The sequence below is a fragment of the Sturnira hondurensis genome, unplaced genomic scaffold (assembly GCF_014824575.4).
Source record: "Sturnira hondurensis isolate 20B ecotype Veracruz unplaced genomic scaffold, ASM1482457v3 Scaffold0001872, whole genome shotgun sequence".
NCBI classification, from domain to species: Eukaryota; Metazoa; Chordata; class Mammalia; order Chiroptera; family Phyllostomidae; genus Sturnira; species Sturnira hondurensis.
In genome coordinates, this window is record NW_028074503.1 from 29,127,996 (window position 1) to 29,152,041 (window position 24,046).

The 24,046-nt window shown below is 42.5% G+C and overlaps 1 protein-coding gene across 3 annotated transcripts in view; it reads left to right on the forward strand.

Annotated features, from left to right (window-relative positions):
- Positions 1 to 24,046, forward strand: part of WDR7 (WD repeat domain 7) — a 291,523-nt gene that overhangs the window by 223,366 nt on the left and 44,111 nt on the right. For all 3 annotated transcript variants that reach the window (XM_037034791.1, XM_037034806.1, XM_037034797.1), the window contains one exon: positions 6,765 to 6,864. In XM_037034791.1, the coding sequence (XP_036890686.1) occupies positions 6,765 to 6,864 (100 nt within the window). The remainder of the gene's footprint in view (positions 1 to 6,764; positions 6,865 to 24,046) is intronic.

Below are 24,046 nucleotides of genomic sequence, written 5' to 3' on the forward strand. Positions count from 1 at the left end.
GCCTGACATTCCCCTGGGTGTGTGCAGACATGTTCTGTACAGTGCCTTCTCCTTTTCAAATGCTCCTCCTTGATTGTCAGTTCGGCATCTCTGAGGGCTGTCGACCAGTGTCCCAAGACCAAGGCCCTGGCCTCTCACATGGTGGCCCTCAGCGGAGCTCTTTGGCAACTTATACTGGCCAGCAAGGCACGTAAGGTTGGTAACGTCACCACTACCTTCGTGTGGTCGGAGCAACTTGTACGTCGCTCCACTACAGAGGCCTGCCATTCTTTCCTGCAGAACAGGTTTGCCTGTGTTTCGGGCTCAGCTCTTTCCCTGGGTTATGGGGAGCCCATCATGGACACTGAGGAGATGCACAGTGAATAAAGGATGCACTGTGTTGACTACATTTTAAGTAATTTTTGTTCACATTAGTAAACCTGAACGCATATCCTGCAGAGTGTAATGAAGTGAATCAATCTAAAAAGTTATTTTAGACAAATTATAATGAAAATGTGATACCATTTTTTCTTCATATTGACCACAAAAAAAAGTGGAAAGTTTGCTAATACCAAGTGAGGGCGCTGTTTTACTTCAGTGGGAATTGGAGGTATTTGGGCATTGACTATCCAAATTTAAAATGGGTGTCTGCTTTAAATCAGAATCTCCCTTTGGGCAGTGTACCTATAAGAACACCCCCTGGGTATGGAAAGATCCATGTGCAATCTAAGTTAAATGTCTGTCAGGAGGAAGGGAATAGTGAAATAATGCATGGAATTGTGTGTACACTGACGTGGGGGGAGGGGTGTTCCAGGAAGTACAGAGGGAAGAAAAGTTCATTGCAGAATAATATGTGAAATGTCATTCCTTTTTTGAAAGAAAACTTAAAAAATGCTCTAGAGGCCCTGGCTCATATAGCTGAGTGGATTGAGGGCGGGCCTGCGAACCAGAGGATCGCAGTTCGATTCCCAGTCGGGGCACATGCCTGGGTTGCAGGCCAGTTCCCAGCAGGGACACACGAGAGGCAACCATACATTGATATTTCTCTCCTGTCCTTCCCTTCCCCTCTAAAGATAAATAAATAAAATCTTTTAAAAAATGCTCTAGAAAGGTCCACCAGATTGCTAAAGGTAGTTAACCCTTGGAGAGGAGGGTGTGTGAGAAATAAGACTGACCTTTTACTAGATACATGGTGGTGGTGGAGTTGTTTGCCAGCACGTACTGCCTTAATGCCTTTGTAACAAGAAGAACCAGAAGTTTGTGAACCATTTTAAGTCAATATCAAGAAATTCTGAAAGCAACTCAAGAATTCCTTTTTTTTAACGATTTTATTTATTTATTTATCTTGAGAAGGGAAGGAGAGGGAGAGAAACATCAATGTATGGTTGCCTTTCGTGCGCCCCCTGCTGGGAGTTGGCCTGCAGGGAACCGGCCTGCAACCCAGGCATGTGCCCTGACTGGGAATCGAACCGCGATCCTCTGGTTCGCAGGCAGGCACTCAATCCACTGAGCTACACCAGCCAGGGCCTCAAGAATTCCTTTTAATACTCAGTTACTTATGAAAATACACATACAAGTACTTGGGGCGGTGTCTGATACGGGGTCAGTATTGAAATAGTTTTAAATTATAAATAGTTAAAGTTCATACATGCTGTTCTCTACATCCTTAGATTTTATGGTTTCATGTTCACCTGGAGGTTAACTTTGGGTTCGCTGAAGAGTGTTTCTTGTTGCGTTTTAATGCTCATCAGTATGAAATACAGGAGTAACTCACCATCCTGAGACCGTTGCAGAGTAACAAAGCCACAGTTAAGAAAGTGCTTTTACGGGTTCCTTTCTCTGAAATAGTATTTCTGCTGAGAGTTGCATGTTTCCTTTAACTGTATTTTTCCAAAATAACTTTCAAATTTCACACACATTTTCTCTTCTTTGAGGGCTGTTTTTACTAAAGGTTTTAAAAGGTCATCAGTTCAAAGGAGAGAATAGATAGAAAGTACCCAAGTTATTTAGAGACTCGGGAATTGGTGCTTGGCAAACTGTCCGGGAAGTGGTTTGCATGCGGCTCCTGTGCCAGATGGGCGCGGTACACATTGTGTTCCACATCATAAGCCCCCCGTGGTGAGGTCCTTCTGAAGAGCTGAAGTCCCAACCCTGGCTTTGGAGCAGTAAAACAACTGATGCTAATCTTTAAAATGACTAATAAGTGGCTATTTCTTTTAACTACATTTTATGCGTTAATATCATACACATTGAAATTTGTGTTTGGTGATGTAAATATCTGGCAAATTCTCAGAATAATTTTTATTCCCAGGACCATATTTATACTAAAAAAAGTATGTACTTTATTGTATTGATCATTATTTTGACTGCATTTACCTTTTTGAGTTTCAGCCTAAATAATATTCCCTTGTTCCCTAAAGTTGAATGAACTAGTTTCCATTTATGCACCTGTCGGTCTCATGCTGCGTTCCCAGACTTCAGCGGCCGTTACAGATCTGTTTGGTAACTCAGAAATGGTCTGCGTCGATTAAAAACACATTTTTAGAAGGGTCATGGGAAAGCTCTGTTTCTTCATTTTTGCCTCACTTTTTTGCAGTTTTGTTTTCTTTGTTGTTCATCTCCATTATTCACTGATTTTAAAATTTGATATGTCTGTCCACTAGTCATTGAAACATAGTGTAGTATTTTGAATTCAACTTGAATGCTGTATCCTGCTTGCTTGGACCATATTTTTATATTCACACATTGAAACAAAAGAGAAAGTCTCAGGGGAGGAAAACAAGCAATAAGCAAAAAAATTACTGTTTGCTATCTCAGTGATGATGGGCATTTTAATACAGAAAAGCAGGATGTTGGGTTACAGTAATAGGGCGGGGCAGTTGTATTAAGCAGGACAGCCCACAGGGTCCCTTTTATCAACATAACTAGGGAACAGAGGCCTAAATGAGGTGAGGCCTAAGCCAAATGAGATTCTGGGAAAATGAGATTTTCAAGCAGGGGGAGCAGCAAATGTTAAAGTTCCACCATAGGAACATTCTTGGCATAGTCAAGAAAATACGAAATCAGCATCAGCAAAGCAGATCATGCAAAGGAGAGAGGAGATGGTCTAAGACGTGTTGGAACCACATCAGGTAGGGTTTTGGAGGACGACTGTGAGCATAAGAGAGAGGTGATTTGGTTTATGGTTAAAAGGATCGCTCTGGGTACATGTAGGCGATAGTGAAAATGTGGAGACCAGAGACTTTAAAATTTCTGGGGGTATCCTGGCTGGTGTGGCTCAGTGGTTGCATGCTGGCCTGAGAACCAAAGGGTCACTGGTTTGATTCCCAGTCAAGGCACATGCCTAGGTAGCAGACCATGTCCCCAGTAGGGGGCACACAGGAGGCAACCACACATTAATGTTTCTGTCCCTCTCTTTCTCCCTCCCTTCCCCTCTCTAAAAGTAAGTAAGTAAATAAAATCTTTTTTAAAAATCTATAAAACTTCTGGGTGAAGACCACCCTAACCCCATGTTGCAACAGTATTCAATTCCACTTTCTTCTTCTTTCACGTACATGTGTGGTAATGTTCTCTCTCACTCAACCGAGCTTCTCTGTGGTGGGCTGAGTAGAGAAGAACCATTGTTCTAACTGGAATGTAACAAAAGGATTCTCGCCAGGCTGTTGCCCAAGAAATGCTGCCCAAGTGGCATGTTATCAATACAGCAAATGGGAGACTGAGATGCCACCTCCATCAGGCTCGGCACACACACGAACCCCTTCTCTGAACACCCTCTCTCCAATTTTGGAGGAATTCAAGACCTTCCTGTAGGATCAGGTCAAAACTAAAATAGTCTTGTCCTGGCTGGTGTGTCTCAGTGGATTGCACGTGGGCTGTGAACCAAAGGGTCGCCAGTTCAATTCCCAGTCAGGGCACATGCCTGGGTTGTGGGCCAGGTCCCCAGTGGGGGCCACATGAGAGGCAACCACACATTGATGTTTCTCTCCCTTTGTTCCTCCCTTTCCCTGTCTCTAAAAATAAATAAATAAAACATTTTAAAAAAACTAGAATAGTCTTAAAAACCAAAATGGATCCTCCTCATCAATCCATTGATAACTTGGAGGCTGCGAGTAAGTAATGCATATCTCACCATCCTTAATCTTGACAGCCCCCCGATGGAGAAGTGTAGTCAAGGGTGTGGGAGGCTCCAGAGACCCTCAGCAGAAACGGGTGCACTACAGCCAATCCCCAGAGTGGATGCGTGTGAAGTAACTGCATATAAAATGGATTCATTCTTTTTTGTTGAAAAAGACACTGTTAGCCCTTGCTGGTGTAGCTCAGTGGATTGAGCATGGGCCCGTGAACCACACGATCGTGGTTCGATTCCCAGTCAGGGCACATGCCTGGGTTGCAGGCCAGTTCCCAGCTGGGGACTCACGAGAGGCAACCATACATTGATGTTTCTCTCCTTCCCTTCCCCTCTAAAGATAAATAAATAAAATCTTAAAAAAAAGAGACACTGTTAGTGAAATAAACAATTTGACAAGAAGTCCAACATTAAAAATATGCCATAAGACCTTGCCTGTTCTGACTGCTTTAAGATGCTATTTGGAAGTATTAGTCTAGTGATTAATTGCAAAGAATGAAAAACGCCAACCTGTATGATACGTTCCCTCCAGACAGACTCAGGATTTGGTCTTTTTTCTCCCATTAAGGATGGTGTTTGCAGATGGTGGAGAAGGATGAGGTTGAGGATCAGAACACAGGAAATGGTCAGCGTGGCCAAACTTTTTAGACACTAATTTAACTAAGTAAACTTTTGTCCACACATATATATTTTACCAGTGGCTGTTTTGAAAGAGGATTATTTTGAGCGATAATTAGTCACATTCAGCAAAAGGATTTTGGCAATATAGCTGTTACATCTGTGCAAATCCTAATAACAGACTTTTTAAAATAGCTCTGAAAATTTTATTTTCCTATTAGAATGCACAGAGTAAATATTTGTTAGAACAATTGTTCGGTGTTATATTCTGTGTTACTGTAAGGGTATCAGTTGTGCGTGCTTATGTGTGCGTAGGAACAGATGTAGGTGTGGACATCGTGATGCTCAGTACTCAGAACATGGTAGTTATTGAAAAGCAAAATAGAAAACATTTTAAAGCTCTTTGAATGCTGATCCCTGTCTTCTGTAGCGAGGTGGCTAGGAAGCTTCAGCAGGAAAAGCTTTGGGAAACATTTTCCTAACCACTAATGGTGGAAACTTTATGCACCAGGAGCCTTCAGTACCCTTCCCTCCCTCGAACCGTATCAAGAGGACATCACACACATGCACCCAGAGAATCCCAGCAGGGTGGCCTGGAGTAGTGTCTTCCACATGACCACGCAGGAAGCATTAATCTCCCTCGAAAGAGGGAGGAGACACGTCAGTGGACAAAAGTATTGTTGAATCCGTTTCTTAGTAATGAGTAGCAAACAAAAAGCTTAAAAATGAATAGTTTCCCAGGTATAAGAAATACGTGTGAATGTCCTGATGTTTAATAATACCAAAATGGCTTTGTCAGAATGTCCCCGGTTTCGAAATGATCACATTTATACATCTCGCCTTTGTCGCTCTCAGCCTCTCCCCCAAGAATTTCAGAAACTTTACCCAGGCCCCAGTGGTTTTTAACTTTTTATTGGTCTCTAGGAAGCATTAGAGGATGGTATTTCTTTTCCATCATCTGTTTTACCTCCCCATCCCATGTTTTAAAAAATAATAACAGAAAAGTTACTGAAGTGTTCTGGTAGTAAGGAAACAAAGATTTAAAAGAAAGGCCAGGCATGCCTGGACTTGGTGCAGTATTCTCCTAAATGTTTGGGGAGGCGTTTGTTCATCCTGGCAGTGCACATTGAGACAGTCGGACCAGGTGACGGGAAGGTGTGTTCAGAACTCTGCGGGGACATATAATCATACCTTATTTATGCCTCTAATAAGTTTTATTCTTACCTTCCCAGGTTCTTGCCATATGGCCATAAAATCATTATGACAAAGCATAGATCAGGAATTCAAATACTTAATCGAGCCATGAAAATAAGTCTAGATAAATAAATAAAAATAATCTCTTATAACCTTCGACCATCCTCCCTAAATTCTTTTTTGTACAATGCCAAATAAGCACTAAGTACTACCTGTAGTCACACCAGCCATTTAGATAGACTGATAAATGTGGAAAATGTAGGAAATTTCCCAGATAGCTTTTTTCTGGTGGCAACTTTCTAATTTCATTCTACATTATTGATGTGAACTTAAGTAGAACGTTTATGTACCTTTTATATGATCATTCTGCTAAAAAGTATATTTTACTCATTAATACAATATAAACCATGAGAACATAATTAGATTGAATATGTAAGCCTTTTCATTTTTTCCATTTCTGTTCAAATGGAAATATTTGCATAGTAGTCAGTGTAGCAAAACTGAGTGTTCATATTTAATTGTTTTTGTATTTGACCGTTATTTCTTGTTGCAAAATTTAAGAGTGTTATAATGGAATTGTTTTCCATTGAAGACAATTATTAAGAGGCCTAAGTGGTCTTCTGCATCATTTTTCTCTCAGCTGATTTTAAGAATTATTAAAATTGGAAACGCTTTTGAAAAATCTCGATATAGTAACTATAGACAGACATTTTAAAATGCATATGTCAGAGCTGGCTTTAACCTTCAAGAGGTATTGCTCTCTGTCTCCATGTGCAGGTCATCTCACCTGGTTGTTTGTTTTCCCTTTTTTAATCTTTGTTTGTTTCTGTTAAAATGTTCATTTCAGGTTCTACATGGTCAGCTACTACGAGCGGAGTCACAGGATCGCAGTGGGGGCACGCAGCGGCTCAGTGGCCCTTTACGACATCCGGACTGGAAAGTGTCAGGTAAATTAATCATTACGACTTCCTCTCCATAGAGCGTGGGAGCTGGGGAAAGGAGCGTAAGGCCAGCACGTCACGGGCGGACGTGCTGAGCTGCTGGAACATTATGGATAGTGCTAAAGGGATCGATAGCTCAGTGAAGGACTCAGAGAATATAGAGCCCTGCCGTCTTTATTCAGAGGGAATGAGGGGCTGCCGCAGGTGAGTTCACAGCAGAGCCCAGAGTGAGGTGACTCTGCTCACACACCTCTGCTCTTTGAAAAACGTTTCTGATTTTATTGCTTATTTTTGTCGTGTGTTTCCTGGAAAAAAGTTTGATGGTATATGATGATAGTTAATGGCTAAGTAAAAATTTTCTAAGTAAAATAGCAAAGTTGGAGAAATGACATCACAGTAGCATTTACTGTGACTCTGTAGAAAGCAAGCCTTTGCTCTCTTTGAAATATATATTTGCATACCTTTTTTTAAAAACTCTTTTAACGCTTCTGTGACACTTTGTGAAAAAGTCGTGGTGTCGCTCTTGATCCCTTGATTCTCAGAACAGATCAGTTGGGTAGACAGGGCAAGTCCAGCCCCACTTAGATGTCAGTGAGTCAGAGCTCTGAGACTCTGAGTCTGTGTGTCCAGGTCACACTCCAAGCGAATGGCATAGCCAGGGCGAGGCTCCGTTGTAGTCCTGGCATGTTCATAATGTTCATTGATAAGTAGCTCCGAGCCGTAACTTCTATGTTTCATTGTAACAGTTATCAGTGCTGATATATTCAACCACATTAGGAGTTATGTTTAACTGTGTTAGACTGATACCGTCAACTGTGTTAGGAATTTCCCAAAGAAATGAAATTCATAAGGATGTGGCTAAAATTTCAAACTCTTAAATTTAATAAACAGTTAATCAATTCTTCAAAAGCTTCCCTGGCTGCTTTCCATGGTGTGGTTCTCACAGGTGGTAACAGGTGTTGGGGGCGTAAAAGCTTCAGGGGCCAGACACGTGCGGAGGCTGCCGTCCGAGCGCTTCTCTTTGCGGGCCTCTCAGAGTCTGCACGGCGTGAACGTGTGTGTCCTGGGGGTGCATGGAGTGCGCACCATTCATATGTCGCTGCTGCGTTTTGTTTGTGTTTTCCTAAGGCATTAGTCCTCATGGGTGACCAGATTTAAACTACTCTGAATACTTGCTTAAAAATTATGTCACATGTTGTGTATAATATTCTCTCCTAAGAGAGAGAGATTCTTGAAATAGCATTTTCACAATTTCTTTTGGTGAGACAGTTTTTTTAAAAAATGGAGTATATCATTACTAGCAGACTTGAGAGAAATAAACTGCAAGTATCTACAAGGTACAGAAGAAAGTAGAACTAGGGACCTTTTCAAGCTTCTTTACAACCAAAGTGTGGGAGTCACAGAGGACCGTGTCAGCGGGTAAGACACGGTGCCACCAGCGGAGGGAAGCGCGAGGCCCCGGGAGCACAGAGGAGGGGAGCAGCCAAGAATAAACAAGAAAGTTCCAGACTCTCCTACCCATGCATTTCTTTGCAGTCTCCTTCCTGCTAAGGGGTCTCAGCGAAGATCTTAGTAAAATGCAAAAAACACAAGTAATTCGAATATCTTATTCTTTTTCATTGAGTTACTTGAGATGCCCTTACCGATCAGACATTCTTTCCTAATGGGGATGTGTAAGGTCGTGTATATTCCGTTTCATTTTCTGTGCACCATTTGAATACATTGGACATTTTCATGTCCCCGTGGGGTTTTTTTTCGACCTCAGCTTCTTGATTTTGATCCCCAAAGTCGTCATCAGTACACGACTGCGTCATCTTTGCCTCCCAGTTCTGTTTGAAACTGAACCTTACCCTCTTCTCTCGTTATTCAGAACCTGGAAACAAAGCCGAATCAGTAAAATCGATCTTAACTACTTTGGCCAGTTACCGGTGATACCAGTGAGAATAAGCTCTTAGGTGACAATGGACCTCAGTTCTTTTACAGAATCAGGGTTGTAGTGCATTCGAAATAAGTGAGACAACAGTTGAATCAAAGTGCACGACTGCAGTTGGCATGTTGGGAAATGATGTTTTAGAGGTAAATCAAGAGGCTGGGGGTTTTGAACCAGGACTCGGGAAAGCATTTCTTGAACTAGCTCTTGGACTTAGTTAACGGAGAGAGTGGGACATTTTCCCTAGAATGAACGAACACGCAGAGATACGCCACGAAAACTGGAGGAGGTAAATTCAGTGGGCTTTAGCGATGGGTTTCCAATTAGGTAGAAAGATCAGGCATAACCACCTAAATGGGAGTCAGCAGACAGGAAAATCGGCTGTGGCCCGTCCAGGGTGCCAGGCTGAGAGAGCAGCCACGGGCCCAGTGGAGGCAGAAGCTGTGACTGAGTGGCTGGAGGGCAGTCACGTGGGGTCCCTGCTGTCCTTAGGTTGTTGGTGAAGGACGGAAGGGAAAACTCAAATCCCTGTCCCTTGCCTTTTGCACTGGCTTCTCCCTTTAAAAAAATTATTTTGTTTTAACCTCTTCTTCCTGAAGAAGAATAGGAGATTACACAAAGCCACAGGACGCCTGGGCATATCTGTCTGGAACATGAATTTTACGTCCATCAAGGGTTCACTCACTCTTGCCCGAGTCTGCCTGCCACCTGTTTTAGTAACGAAAATTTTGCTGGAAAGCAGCCCTGCTGAGTCACTTCGGGATTGTCTGTGGCCACACTGTCACTGCAGTGGCAGCACTGAGTTGTGACTAGCAGAGACCATATGTGGTCCCCAGAGTCTAAAATTCTACTGTATGCCCTTTACAGAGAAAGTTTGTGGGTCCTTGACACAGATGGTGGAGGAAGTAGAATTAACTAATTTAAATGAAAATCAGTTACAACAGTATCATGTAATATATTAGAGATGAATAATTAGAAACTCATGTGGCTTGAATTCCATCTTCACCACTTACTAATTTTGTAACCTTGGGGCAGTTTCTTAACTTATGAGCTGAAGTATCCTCACTGTAAAATGGAATAGAAAAGGTGCCTGTTATTGTGAGAAATAAGATGATCTATGTGAAGTTGTCAATACAGGGCCTGCCGTGTAGTTAATATTCAGTAAATGTTGGTTAATGTCACGTCAAAATGATCTTGGAGGTATATTACATTGCAACTGCATTATATTAATTTTAAAGATAAACCGTGAGCCCTTGGGATGTTTTAGACTCACAGTGCTCCGTTGGGCACAGGAGGGACGCAGCTCTGCCCCGGGGCCATGGGCAGATTGCTCTGTGAAGTCAGCTCTGGCCTGTGGAGTTAAGCTGAACCTCTCCTGATTATGGAAATGAGAAACTTTGATGCAGTTCAGTAGTTAAAGTCCTGCTGTGCCGCTGACTGTGTTTTCACTGAGCGACTGCTAGTTATTTCAGAATATACACAGCTCAAATTTTGCTTAATTAAAAAACAACAAAGTAACTCCCTATGAAGTGCTGAAATTTTGTCGGTAGGCGGTGTTCTCAATAAGCAGGCTAATTCAGTTCCAGGAGTCCTTAGAGCTACAGATGCGAGTTTGGTTAAATCAGCAGTGGAAGTCCTCCCTCCGGCAACATGTGCCTCTGGTTGGGCAGGCCTGGCGCCCCGCCTCTCATTCCCATCCAGGCTGAACGCCTTCTGTGTGATAAACAACCGCAGGGTCCAGCAGGGCTCTCAGGCCCCTGCTGCTCGTGACCTCTGTCACTGGGAGGCGGCTGATTCACTTTGGTGAATCTGGGCACTCATTTTCCTGCTTGTGACATAGGGTAACACGACAAAAAGGCAGCAAAGTACCAGAGAAAGGAAGTGTGGCCGATGGCTTACCTAAATGCTAAATTATTAGAAGAACTTTATCATTGAAAATCTAAGTAAGTTCCTTAAAGAACTCTTTTTTAAAGCCCCACATTTTCCAGTTCCTGGTGCGTAGTAAATGGACAGTAAAAGACATGTCGATCAAACAAAACATCTGAGTCTTTATAAACTCAGTAAAACATAAGAAAACAAAGTATGCCCTCATTATATCAAAAATGTATTTGTCATTGGGTATAGTTATGTTTGGTATGTCAGAAACACCTCATCAAACAATTGTTTCTCTATAAGGGGGAGAGAGGCTGTCTTTTGAGAAACAGCATAGAGGGGTTGCTTTCTTATGTGTCCTGGAGGGTGCAACTGTGTTTCTGTAGCCGACCCTGGCCAGGCCTGCCCTCGGCCAGGTAACGATGGCAAAAGTGGAAGCGAGGCTTGATCGTACAGATATAGCTGTGGCCTTTCAGGTCTTAGCTGTGATCCCTTAGCTGTGAAGAGCAAGGGGTAAATTCCGGAATGCGAACCGTGCCCCATCCCACAGGCTGATGCGAGAAAAAGCAGCAGGCCTGAAGTCCGAGCTTCCCTGGCCTTACGGCTCCCTTGCTCCCTGTCGGTGGATGCGCTGAGCTTCAGATGTGCCTTCACAAGGAAAGAAGGCAGCCACAGGGCACTTTGCCCACCTCCTTCTCCTCTTCTCCTGAATGTCCTCTCTTCAGCTCCTTGGCGGTTTCAGTGCTACTGAGGGAGAAGCAGCCTTGAACTCTGTCCAAACCCACTTGCATCTGGCTTCCACCTTGATTTATCCCAACGTTGACCAGCCGGGCTTTTTCAGCCAACAAACTTTTTCTGACTGGTCCAGTCACATTGTTATATTCAGGCATTTGCCAAGCATGTAACTAAACTGATGAGCAAACCAGAAAACCCGCAACTGTCTCACAGTGAGTATGGAATATGAGGAAGACCGCCTCATTGTGTTCTGGTCAAGCTCCTCTTCCCTCATTCCTGTTTGTCCTCAACAGCACATGTTGGGATTAGAACCACCAGCTTGTGGGGAACCCTCATTGTCACAGGAGAGGAGAAGGGTGGACAGGTAGAGGGGATGTTCTGCAGCAGAGCCGACAGGTCCGGCTCATGGCTCAAAGGTGGCGTGCAGGGTGTGGGGAGAAAGGGGCAGCCAGTGGCGAGAGGAAGAATTCAAGGGTGGCTCCTAGTTTGAGTCCTGAGCACCTACATAGGTGGTGGTGACATCAGTGACTGCGAGACGAGCAGTCCAGGAGCAGGGAAGATGTGAAGACTTGGGTATTGGACATATGTAATTTGAACATTATTTTATGTTTGAATAATGATAAAATAATATGCAGATGTAGGAGAACGCATCAAGCAATCCTCTACCCATTAACATTTAAGCCCTCCCCCACTGCCTCACTAGTGTAAATAGCACGGCATGAAGTAGGCTTACTTATGTCGTTTCATGTCTAGCTGATCCTTTTTAGAATAAATGCCTGAATGTACAGTGCTAGGACAAGGGAGCTGTGCCTTTGACTGCCAGAATGCCCTGAAGTTAATTCTCCACTGTTTATGGGAGTTAGTTTCTGCATAGTCTTCATACTATTTCTATGAATTACAGAATGGCTCTTGAACCGTAGTTAGTCTTATGACAACAACAAAAAAGAAACACCACAGTTGGTCTGTTTTGCCCCATGTATTTGTCATTTTAGACAATAGAGCATTCATTCAGTTACTCATGAGTTATGTCTTATTTGTAAAAAATACTGAAAAATTCAAGTTACAGTAGCTCTATTTTGCACCAGACACCGTATTATATGGAAGTGATCAAAAAATAAATCTGAATTATTCCTACCCTCCAGGAATTTATAATCTGCTTTAGAAGAACAACATAAAGCCATGGTTTGAATACTCTGATCATCCCTTCCAGAAAAGCAGTCTGGGGGAGCACGCGGAGGACCACTCGCCCAGACCCGAGTGGGGACTCGGCTGAGTGGAGAAGGTGTCTGAGGGAGAGGGCGTCTGAACTGAGCAGTAACAAGAATTGGGGAAGAAGGGGAAGGGCAAGGGGCATTATTCCAGGCACAAGGTACAACATCTGAGAAGCCCAGAGAAACAAGAAAGCATAGGGGAAGCATGTTCACCAAAAACGGAGAGACGTTTTCCCAATATATATGAAGGTGCATGTTACGGCGATTCTCAAGTTAGCATCACACTAGGAACTGCAGGCATCTAATGTGGAAAACTGACTCCAGTAGATAAGTAGAGACACCTCTTACCTGTGACTTAGTAAATACTAAGCCAGTAATGGAGAGTTTGTAAATAGCGTTACATAGTGTTAGCAAGTGTTAGAGAAATTACTGAATGCTAGCATTTTCCGTTGATAATATTTTTTAGGAAAAGCGGGGCTTGCCAAGGCACGAAAATGTTTTCAGCATGGGAATTAAAGCATTCTAATGACAATACACCAGTGTAATTTTCTCTAATACATTTAATTCTGGTAAGCAGTCTAAGGTACCACATATCAGAAGAGCTAATATTCCAGACTCCGCAGACATGTCAGCAAACACCTCTATTAATAGAAGTTGGGCAAATACTGCATTCTTCTCTCTAAAAAACAAAGATTCTACTTCTACTTAGGAGGAGCAGTGGACCTCAGGGATCTGGCGGACAGTAAGATTGATGTTATTTTAAAGCAGGCTTTCGAAGCTTCGGGCACAGTTTTCACTGAGCAGAATTCTACAACGCTTCTACATCAAGGGCACTTATACACTGATTGCAAAAATGGCGTGAGAATTGGCTGCAGTACTTAGTCAGACAGTGACATTTTAGGTATTTTCTTCCTGCTCTTTGCAGCAGCTGGTTCTATGGCAGGTGCTTCCCATGACATTCTGAAGCAACAACCAGAAATATGGTATCAGGGGTGATAACAAGATGAATGGCGGGAGAGGACAATGGCTCCCTGACACCGTGGTGAAGAATTACCTAACAGGCTTCCCTTTTTCAAAGTGGACGGCCGTTCAGGGAAGAGGCTCTGGGAGGAGAAACGGACCTCTGGAACAGTGCTTGGAAGGAGACCGTCATTTATTCTGAAAGTTTCAAGGTTTTCTAAGAAGATTTTAAACTGATGGTGTAGAGGAGTGTTTTTTTATGTACCCCGTCACTCACTGAGTATTTCTTATATCCATGTTGTACTTTAAACGGCAGTATGCAAGACTTTCGCACTAAGAATAAAAATGAAATTCTATAATTGGAAATACTTGAGGCAGGGAGTTCTAGCATTTACAAACACAGCAGTTATTCCAAGTGTTTCCACCTCCCAACAAAAGCACTGGATGGACAAAAATGTGTTATGAGTCCCCAAATTCACATTCTATTTCTCAATGCCATTCAGCTTCCTTCCTAGTCATTCCTTTTTCTGCTCCACACCCACACAAAAAGTATAAATGTCTAAATACATATACTTAGTCCATAAATTTAAAAAATAATGTTGAAGAATCACAATACATTGAATTTGTTCTGGATTCATTGGCTTGTATTCTTTATGTTCACTCCTGATATAAAGTACTTGGAACAAGGCCTGGCATGGAGTCATCATTCAGTAAAAAACAAATCCCAAGTACTCCAAAACATGTATAATTAGGACATGAGTCTAGGGCTCATGGTAGGTTCTTAAAGGATGTTGAGTGATTAAGAGGAGAGTACTGTCAAAATTTGGTAGTCCCGCCCTGGCTGCTGTAGCTCAGTGGATTGAGTGTGGGCCTGTGAACAAAAGGATCGCAGTTCGCTTCCCAATCAGGGCACATGCCTGGGTTTGCAGGCCAGTTCCCAGCAGGGCATGTACAAGAGGCAACCGTACATTGATATTTCTCTCCCTCTCTCCTTCCCTTCCCCTCTAAAGATAAATAAATAAAATCTTTAAAAAAATTTGGTAGTCCTCCAGTAGAAGTCAAGACGGAACTCGGGTCTGGGGGGTGGGGAGGTGCACAGGTACTGTAGAAGCCCTTGGATCCAGCGCAGTTGGCCCTGAAAGTTCCTTGGTTAACCCAAAATGTTGCTCAAAAGTGGAATCACGTAAAATAATACGTATTTTAACATTTTTATTTTTAAGTTATCTTTATAGGATTTAAATTCTTTTCTATCTCTTGGTTGAGACCAAGGTCTTTTCTTTCTAGAATTAGTTCACGTTTTTTTCCTGAACTATCCTAGCTTCTGTTTTTAGTTAAGGAGCATGAGAAATTAAAGATACTTACAACACAGTCTCAGAAGGTGATCCTAGGCCTTCATGCTTTTCCCAGTTTTTTGCAGCCGGCTGGCACCTGATTTCATGAGTGTACATATGTATGTCTTTCTAAAGCTGTCTTTCTGTTCTTCACTGAAAATGTTCCATGGCACTGAATGGCACCATATACATAAGTAGCACAACAAGCATAGCTCTGGTCAACGCCAGGTCACAGAGCTCCATTGGGGCAGGATGTGGGGGGCTTGGCAGGGGCGTGTGGAGTGCTGGCATCCTGCATTCGGTGGCCTCAGTCAGGGTGTTTTACAGAGAGAATGGGGAACATTGGTTTGCTGTCAGAGTCAGCAAAGCAGGAGTCAGTTAGCAGAGATTCTGGTACGACACCTTCGATCCCTAGAGAGCCCCAGGGTGCTTACATGGCACCGGGACATGCAGAGGGGAGTGGCTGCTGGTGTGAGCAGGGTATTTACAGTCTGGTACCGGTGAGAGGATGCAACAGACAAGTGCAGGGAAATGTGCGCTGCTACACGAGCGTGTGACAGCCACAACGAAGAAAAGGGTGAGTCCCCAAAGGTAGGAGACAGGAACTAGAAACAGTGCCCAAGGAAGGTGACGTTTGAGCTGAGTCCTGACTGGGTGTTCCTAGGCCCACGTGGAGGAAGAAAACTTCTCAGGGAGAACATGGGGCATCTGCAAAAGCACAGACCTGTTATTTAGCTTAAAGTGCATTCCAGGGCCTGTAAGGCTTGGCTGTGCTGGGAGCAGAGGCTGCCAGGGGCCAGGGAAGTCTGGTGGAGGGGAGAGAGAGAAAGCCCGTCTTTTTCAGGACTGAGATGGTAGTAAGCCTTTCTTGGATAGATTGTTCTTAGTTTGTCAGCAGTGACAAACTCACATGTCTAAAGAGACCCACAAGGGAACGTAAATTAATAAAACAAGGTAAGCCCTCCTAATACAGCAAGGTTAAGATTAACTTTCATTTTTCCATTTTTGATGGCGCCACCCAAGAAATATTCACCTTTCTTTCTCATACTCCTCTATATAAAACAGCAGCCTAGGCCTTTAATAAAAAGCCAGCTGGTACTCTAGTTGAGTGTTCAGGGCACAAGCGGGAGGGCTGGGGACTGTGGCAAACTGCAGGGCAGCGTCCCGTGTCTCGGGATCAGCCATGTCCCAGATAAGCATGGTACCGCGTGCAGCTGGACACAGTGTTGCCCGATCTTCTGATTTTTCAAGGCAAGCTGAGAATCTCAGTTTTTATGTAAAAACCTCCTGATTTTTAATTGCTACTGACCTTTGTTAAAAGTTTTTAAAGTATATAAATCAGTACCATGCTGAATGCATTCAGTACACTCAGAGAAACCATTTGAAGAGTTTTAAGCAGGGAGCGGTGGGGTTAGGTATTCCAGTTTGGAAGGCCAGGCCTGCAGAGGCTGAACTGAGGAAGATTTGCTCCTTGAGGCTTTGCTAACAACCGGCAACAGTTGCTCGCGGCTTGATTGGTGTTGGTGGAACTGGGTGAAGAAACGGAGTAGGAGCATGATATAGAGCAAGCCGAGAGTGCCGAGCTTTAAAATAAAGCATGTTAAATACGTATGCTAAAATATAGATTGGTGCCGTAATGAAAACATAAAAGCAACATTAAATGAAAAAAGAACGCCCCCTGTATGAACACGTAAAAGCAAAGATTTACATTAGGCATAGAGAGGATTTTTCAAATAATTATTGAATTGTTGGAAAAACTTGAAAGTTAGGACGTATTATGTACAAAGTAACGAGAATTAAGGAATTTATTATTTCGTACGACGAAACACCTAGAGGTAGAGCAGAGTGAGCAGCTCAGTGGCATCCTCCGGCCCCGGTCGTTCCACCTCTCTGCTCCACTCTGTTCCATGTGCTGGGCTCTTACACTGGACCACCTCAGGGCACAGGATGGCTGCCACAGAGCCAGCAACCTGTACTGAGGATACCATCCAGGGGTACAAAGGAGACATTTTCCAAGCAAATACACCTCTAAGAAAGCCTATTCTCATGTCTCAATTGACCAAAATCGCATCACATACCCATTTTTATGAAACCTGTTGCTGGCAGAGCACACAATGGTCATGACTGACAAGCTGAGGTTCACCCCTGAGATTCCGGACAGGGGGTTGGCCCGAGGAAGGTAACCAGCATCGTTCCTCAAGGGAATTTGGTGAAGTCTCCCCCGAGGGTGGTTAGCTGTGATAAAGAAGGAAAGAGGACCGATGGCAGACTGTCCTGCCACTCACTGTCTTTGGGGACGTGGAGAAGTTGCTAGCCCCCTTTGAACCAACTTCCTCACCTGGAAAATGGGGCTGGTTTTAGGTCTCCTTGATTAATTGATCTAGCTCGTGTAAGACATTTAGTCATGTGCTTTTTACATTTTAAGTGTTGAGTAAAGGGTGGTAGTGGGTTAACAGTCATCTGTAAAAGTCAGTCCAGTGTTGAGTTTCTGAATTTGAAACAGAACTTTTTGTCTTGATCTAGGAATGAAACTCTTACAAATAAGAGACATGTGAACACTCAGTAAGCTAATAATATTCATTTAAAAGTGTCAGCTTTCTCCTTTAGTCCTGCAGAAACAGGGAGCTAGGCTGGCAGAGTGCAGGTGCACCTGCAGAGATCTGGCTCCGGCCCCTCTCCAGGCCCCGTCCAAAGGGATGGAGAAGGAGAGGATGGTTCTCGATTCCCTGACACTGACCCTCTTCCCTCCCAGCTCAGCTGATCTCTGCTCCAGCTTCAGAGCTGTGACCACCACACTTGAAGACAGAGTAGGTGCTTAGAAACCATTTGCATTTATTCCTTAGAATTTATTTAAGCAAGCCTTGTTTATTTAAGCAAGTCTGCTCTTCCCCCAAGTTACATCTTAATCTAGAGTATTCGTTAATGCAGCAAAGGCATTAAAAACATAGTTACTTTCCAAAGAATGACAAAAGCAAGGAAACATCTATGTAATGGCCACCACACCAAATTAAATGCTTCTTTCTCACAAAATCTGAGAGTGGCCCTTTGTAATAGTGAGAAAGCCAGCTCCCTTAAGCCTCTTGAATTTCTCTGGGCGAACATCCCAGCATATGGCATTGTTACTGTGTTGCTGTAATTTATGTAAATGTGCTGTCAGAGATGAATTAAAATTTACAGTTGTAAATCTACAAGAACATAGCTATAACTCATATAGATTTATTACTTATAGACACATATATCAAGCCTCTGGAATTACTGCTTCTACTGTAGACAGAGGTTAAAGAAAAAGGTAACAACTTACACGCCATTATACATACACAGCAGTTCGTCATTCATCAGTAGTGATATGAATACCGAATACAGTGGGTGCACCGTTCTTCACCCAGCACAGTCTAATTAGAAAATTCAGCAAGGATGCTGAAAGAAGGACCACCATGTAAGTAGTCAGAATATTTAGTCTTAGGCTGTGTTACTAACTTTGTTACTTACCTTCTCTGAGCCTAAGTTTACTGGGTACGAGACTGTCTATCACAAACCCGATACCAGCCCAGTACACTCTGTGTGGTTTTTGTCAGGAAGCCATGCATTCGTTTGCTCATTCATTCATTCATTCATTCTGTGCCTACTGTAGATCAGGCATTCATTTTGTTTTTCAGGCTGAAAGAAATAATGTAGTCCAACTTCCTTATTTTTACAAAAAGAGCCAAGTGAAGACAGAAAGATGAGGTGCTTTGTAGGAGGATGTGGGAGAGCTTTTGAGAACTGCAAAAATGCAAAGGGAAGTAATTACTAATCATAGCACAAAGCCAATATCTCTTCTTTGCGCATATGTTTAGTACTCCATGGATGCTCCTGTCTAGGAGTTCCTTTTCTATAAATTCACTGGCTGTTGTCATTTAGCATTGTCCTTTCCAAAGCAGGTGGCCTATCAGAATCATGTAGGCTATTTCGCATTAGATCACCTACCGCAGACCTTCTGAATCAGAATCTCGGAGACGGGGGCCCCGATGCCTACATTTCTTAGGGTGCTCCTGGGTAACTCTAATGCAGGCTAGAGTTGGGAATCACTGGGTTTGCTGCATAAAATCACAGGTGATATAAAGAGCAAATAATGTGTGAATTATTATGAGTTAACATTGTAAGTCTTCTGTGGTCTATAAAACCAAATAATGTAAAAATAAAGCAAAGTAGCTTGGGTTAGATCTAGACTTACAAAGACTGAAATAGAGCCTTGGGATCAGTGGAATTCGGTTTGGGTGTCACCACTGAAGAGGCAGCGTAGCAACGTTAAAGAAAGGATTAGAGGAGAAAACCCGTGATAATCCCCCGTGAAGATTTGGTTTATACATTACTTATTCACATTTATAACTGTTTATAGATATTTGCAGCCATAGTTTATATATTTCTGTATTTGCTTTCAAACATTACATAAAATAATAAAATTCTAGTTTATGAAGTTTTAGTCATCCTTCTCTATACAGAAATTTTTCTCACTGCCCTGAGCTGAGGCCAGGATCCCTGCGATTGCATAGTGTGTTTGAGAGTTTTTCTGAGATGCTCAGCCAACCCAGCCTGACAGAGCTTTAAGCAACGGCTGTTGGGTGCACGCAGAGCCTCCCTTTCTCTCCACAGTCCCCTTTCTGATGACTTTTCTGTTCTTCAAGTGACAACGGGAGGGAGCCCCTTCCAGATAAAATCACTAACAGAAAATGTGCTTACAGAAGCCATCAGTATCTGTTAACGCCTTGTAGCTTTGTCCTTCATCAGGGGTTTTCTCCAGCTGCTCAGCTACAACGCACAGTCCGGGACCCCTCTCTTTCTGGGTGTCTCTCACAGTGTGGAGTGATCTTTTCTCTTGCTGCAGCATCCATTCAAATAATTTATCAATTTAACAAATACTAAGTATTTACTCTACACCGGCTACTGTGTCAGTGCTGCACATGGTACAGTAAGGTTTTTCTTCTTAACAATCATGAGGAAACCAATGCTTCCTCCCGAGACTTAGCTGGAGGACAGTTCTTAGCTTTTCACTGGATTCACAACTTGCTCTTCCAAGCTGTGAATCCAAATTCCAAGAATGTGAGTCATTTCAATATCTGTGGAAACTAAGCATTTAGCTTGTCAATACGTCCTTAATAGGACCCTACAGAAATGACACACCAAGGAGATAAAGAGCAGCAGGAGACAAGACGGGAGGTGGGCTGGCACTGGGTCACAGAGGCCCTTGCGCCATGTGGAGGAATTTTGATATTATTCTAAGTGCAGTGGCAAACTAGTAAGGTTTCCTCTGGTTGAACTACCCTGTGGGGAATGGATTGAAGGGAGACAAGAGTGGAAATGGGAGGACCACTTACAAGGCTGCTCTAGAAGTGGCAACATTCTAGACTGGGGAGGGGACAGTGAAGGCTGAGAGAAATGGACCGATCTGAGATGAGTGTGAAGACAGAGTTGAACGCGTGCTGCATTTGGTATGGTCATGGGAAATGAGGTGTTAAGTATGCTCTCCAGGTTTTTTGTTTTAGTCACAGAATAAATGGGACATACTGGAACCAGAGCAGATTTGTGGATTAAGGAGTAGTAGAAAATTAATCATCTGGTTTTTTAGGTTAACTTTGAGATGCCTGGTCAACATGCATGTTTTGAGCCTGTCATATACAGTATGTAGCTATGTACATGGCTTTAGAGATGAACATTTAGACATGGCTGACATGTATTCAGAGTGGATGGGTGTGGGGCGAGAAGGTAAGGGACCTGAGACAAAGGACTAAACAGTTCGATCAGCGTTTAGAGATGAGATGGAAGAGATGCATCTGGCCAAACAATGAGGAGGGGTGGTTTGAGGGCATGAAGAGAATCAGAAGTCTGTGTTGTCTTAGACCCCCAAAGAAGAGGTGTCTCCTGGAGGAAATGCTGCTGAAAGATCAAGTTAGGTAAAAAGGAAGAGCAGTCCGCCAGATTTGGCCACAGAAGGTCGTCGGTGGCCCTAAACCAGCAGCCTCAGTGTGTCAGTGGAAGCAGAAGGCCCGCCACAGAGGCTTGTGTGGGCCGCTCTTTCAGGGAGCATGGCTGGGAGACTGAGAAAAGAGGGACCCAGGAGTAAATGCGGCCTTGAGAGAGCGCTGCTTTTCAAGACGTGTATTTCATCAGGCCACAGCGTTTGCTGAAACAAAACACCTGACCTCTGGTTTACCAGGTAACACAGTTAGCAGTAGGAAAAGGTCCAAAACAGATTATAAAAGATACTGTTTTGGTTTTGCCGTGAAGAAATTACTCCTGCATGTTGTTTGTAGACTGCTATGTTAACACTATTATTCTGAACCATTTTAATATTAACTTAATGCAAACCCCCCAAATTCAACTGGCATTAGGTCTATGCTAATGAGAGTAATGAAAGGACCGTGAAGACAGACCTTTGAAATCACAGACTAAGTTGAAAAGCTATGCCATTATACCTGACTTTAACAAGGGTCATTTGTCCAGGGATTTCAAGAACATTTATTCCTTTAAAGTTTGGTGCATTGTAAAGGCACTCAGCTTCTGAGTATCCTTTTTTTAAAGATTTTATTTATTTGTCTTTAGAGGGGAAGGGAAGGAGAGAGGGAGAGAAATATCAGTGTATGGTTGCCTCTTGTGCATCCCCTAATGGCCTGCAACCCAGGCATGTGCCCTGACTGGGAATCGAACCGTGATTGTTTGGTTCACAAGCCCGTGCTCAATCCACTGAGCTACACCAGCCAGGGCTGCTTCTGAGTATTCTTAAAGGAAATTACTCAAGAGTCCAGTACTTCTAGAATTAAAGGTCATATCTTTTTTGCCAAGGATAGAGCACTATTTGGATATATGATTGTCAAATATATTTATATGTAATATGAATATGTCATGGCCAAAGCATCCTTTTCAGGTTAGCAAGAAAGAGGTATCAGTCTCAGTGCGCACAATTTTTAGAGCTTTGCTCTTAATATTCTGTAAACAGGAAAGAGATGGGTCCACTTGCCTTTTTGAATTTCCACCAGGGAAAAGCACATGGCCCCACAGGCTGCGGTATTTTCTGAGGGTTTAGCCATGTCACTGAAGAAAGAGCTCCACTCTGGTTTTTCACCTTTTCCATAAAGCAAATAGAAAGCTGTTTTCAACAGCCTTTGTCTGGCTTTGGCATTGATTTTAAATCACCTGGATTGATCATGTGGTTATGGGACTTTAAAAATCCCACCAAACACCAAAGCCTCTAAACACAATTAGAATTGAGGGGTTTTTAATCTGCCGGCATTATGTCCGTAGGAGTACATTTTAAATTATCCTTAACTTCTGCTCCTCTGTGGTGGAGGGAAAGCGCTGCCCTAATTAGCGTGTAGTGTCTGGGGTTTTGCAGATGCGATCTCTAAGCACGCAGAAATGTTCCTAGTTTTCAAAATGAGGAGGCATCTAAAATCTATGTCTGCCTTTGAGTGTTTCACTGCCTGGGCAGTTTCCTCAGCCAATAAGAGAAAAGGATGCAAATGAGCCAGCTGTCCGGTCACACACTCCTCAGTCGTAGGACTTAAGCAAGCTGATCTCAACCAGATCTGACAAAGAGGTGGAAGGGCTGAAATTAAATAGGTCAACACAAATTCTTTAATAATCGGAAGATGTGAAGGGACAACGAGGGATCCCATAGGAAAACTGCTTTTTAAAGACTGCTGATATTACTGCTTTTCATGTCAGATTTCTCAGCCTCAGTGGCATCTGAGTCATCTGCTTTGATGCTGCAGTAGCCTCTGCTTGTCACTAATTATGCTTTAAAGTATTTCCACAAGATTAGTGTTTTAACGAAGTAAATGTAGAGGTTCAAACTACTCTAAGAAGCTGACCTGCCTTTCTTAAAGGCTCGTATTTTTTCCAAGGCTGGCTACCATACTTAAATTTTGTTATTATGGTTGCTAGATAGTGTAATACAAGTTTTCAAAAATGGAAACCTGCTTTTCACCATATTGTACCAACCTACTAGTCCTCAGTGGAATGCAGAATAGACAGTCTGTACACAGTTTCCCTCCTAGCTGGAGACTAAGTTTACTTATCCCAGACCTCAGTAATTAGACACACTCAGGAGTAAGCTCCCAGTCAGTCTTCTAAGAGGAAAACACAGGAAGCACCAACAAAGAAATTGGTTTTGAATTCATATTCTTTCTAGTTAAAAAATGTGTCCCCACAATAACAATAATTTTGGAGGATTCTTATGGTAGTGGATTATGAAATATTATAGTACTGTTTTTCTCAAAAACTATAAATACTTGTCAGGGAATAAAAGAAAAAAGAAAGTCTTTGTCAATAGGCTGAACAAATAAATAACATTCTTTTATTCAAGTGCCATTAGAATCCTGGAAGTGGCCAGTGCTTTGTGTCCTAAATTGACTCACAAGGCATTTTATACATTGGTAGTTTTTTCTTTTCTTTGAATATGCTTTTGCTATTGTAACAATAGGAATGTATCACAGCCCTTCCTCTATCAGAAGGTTGGAGGAATATTTACAGTATTTCCCTCTTGAGCTGGTGCACATTTTAATGCATTTAGATGTTATTCTGTCTATTGGGAAAAATACGCATGAAACCTTAAACTGTTTTTTCACTATTCTTTTTTTTCTGGCAGCACATTTTTTTCATGTTTCAAGAAAGATGGCTGTACATAGTAGCTTAAAAATAACACCTAATGATTAACAGAATGATGGATGTGATGAATCACCTTCTTCTTGAGAAATAATAAATCAACATATTTCCACCCCATAAGGTTTTACTGTAAAATGTGAAATGTTAGCATCATATTTTTAACAAGGTGTCAGAGGCAAAAAACTGTTGACAAAATGCTGCCCTTCTAACCAGGAGAATATAGTAAAATGCTGTGCTCCTGTTTTGGAAACAAAAGTCATTCAAATATAATTTACAGTTTTCTAAATTTAGTCTGGTTTTACTCCTTGTTTACTTCTCTAACAAGAAGGAGAAGTGTAATTGGCTTGCATGTTATCAATATCAGATCCCAAAGTTAAGAAAATAAAACCTCCTGACACAGAATGTTTTACTCACAAAAACCGTGGTGATATTTAAGTAATTCTACCCTGGTCCCTATTTAGGCGATTTTCTTTCTTTCTTTTTTTTCCTTGTTCTGATTTCATTTTTAA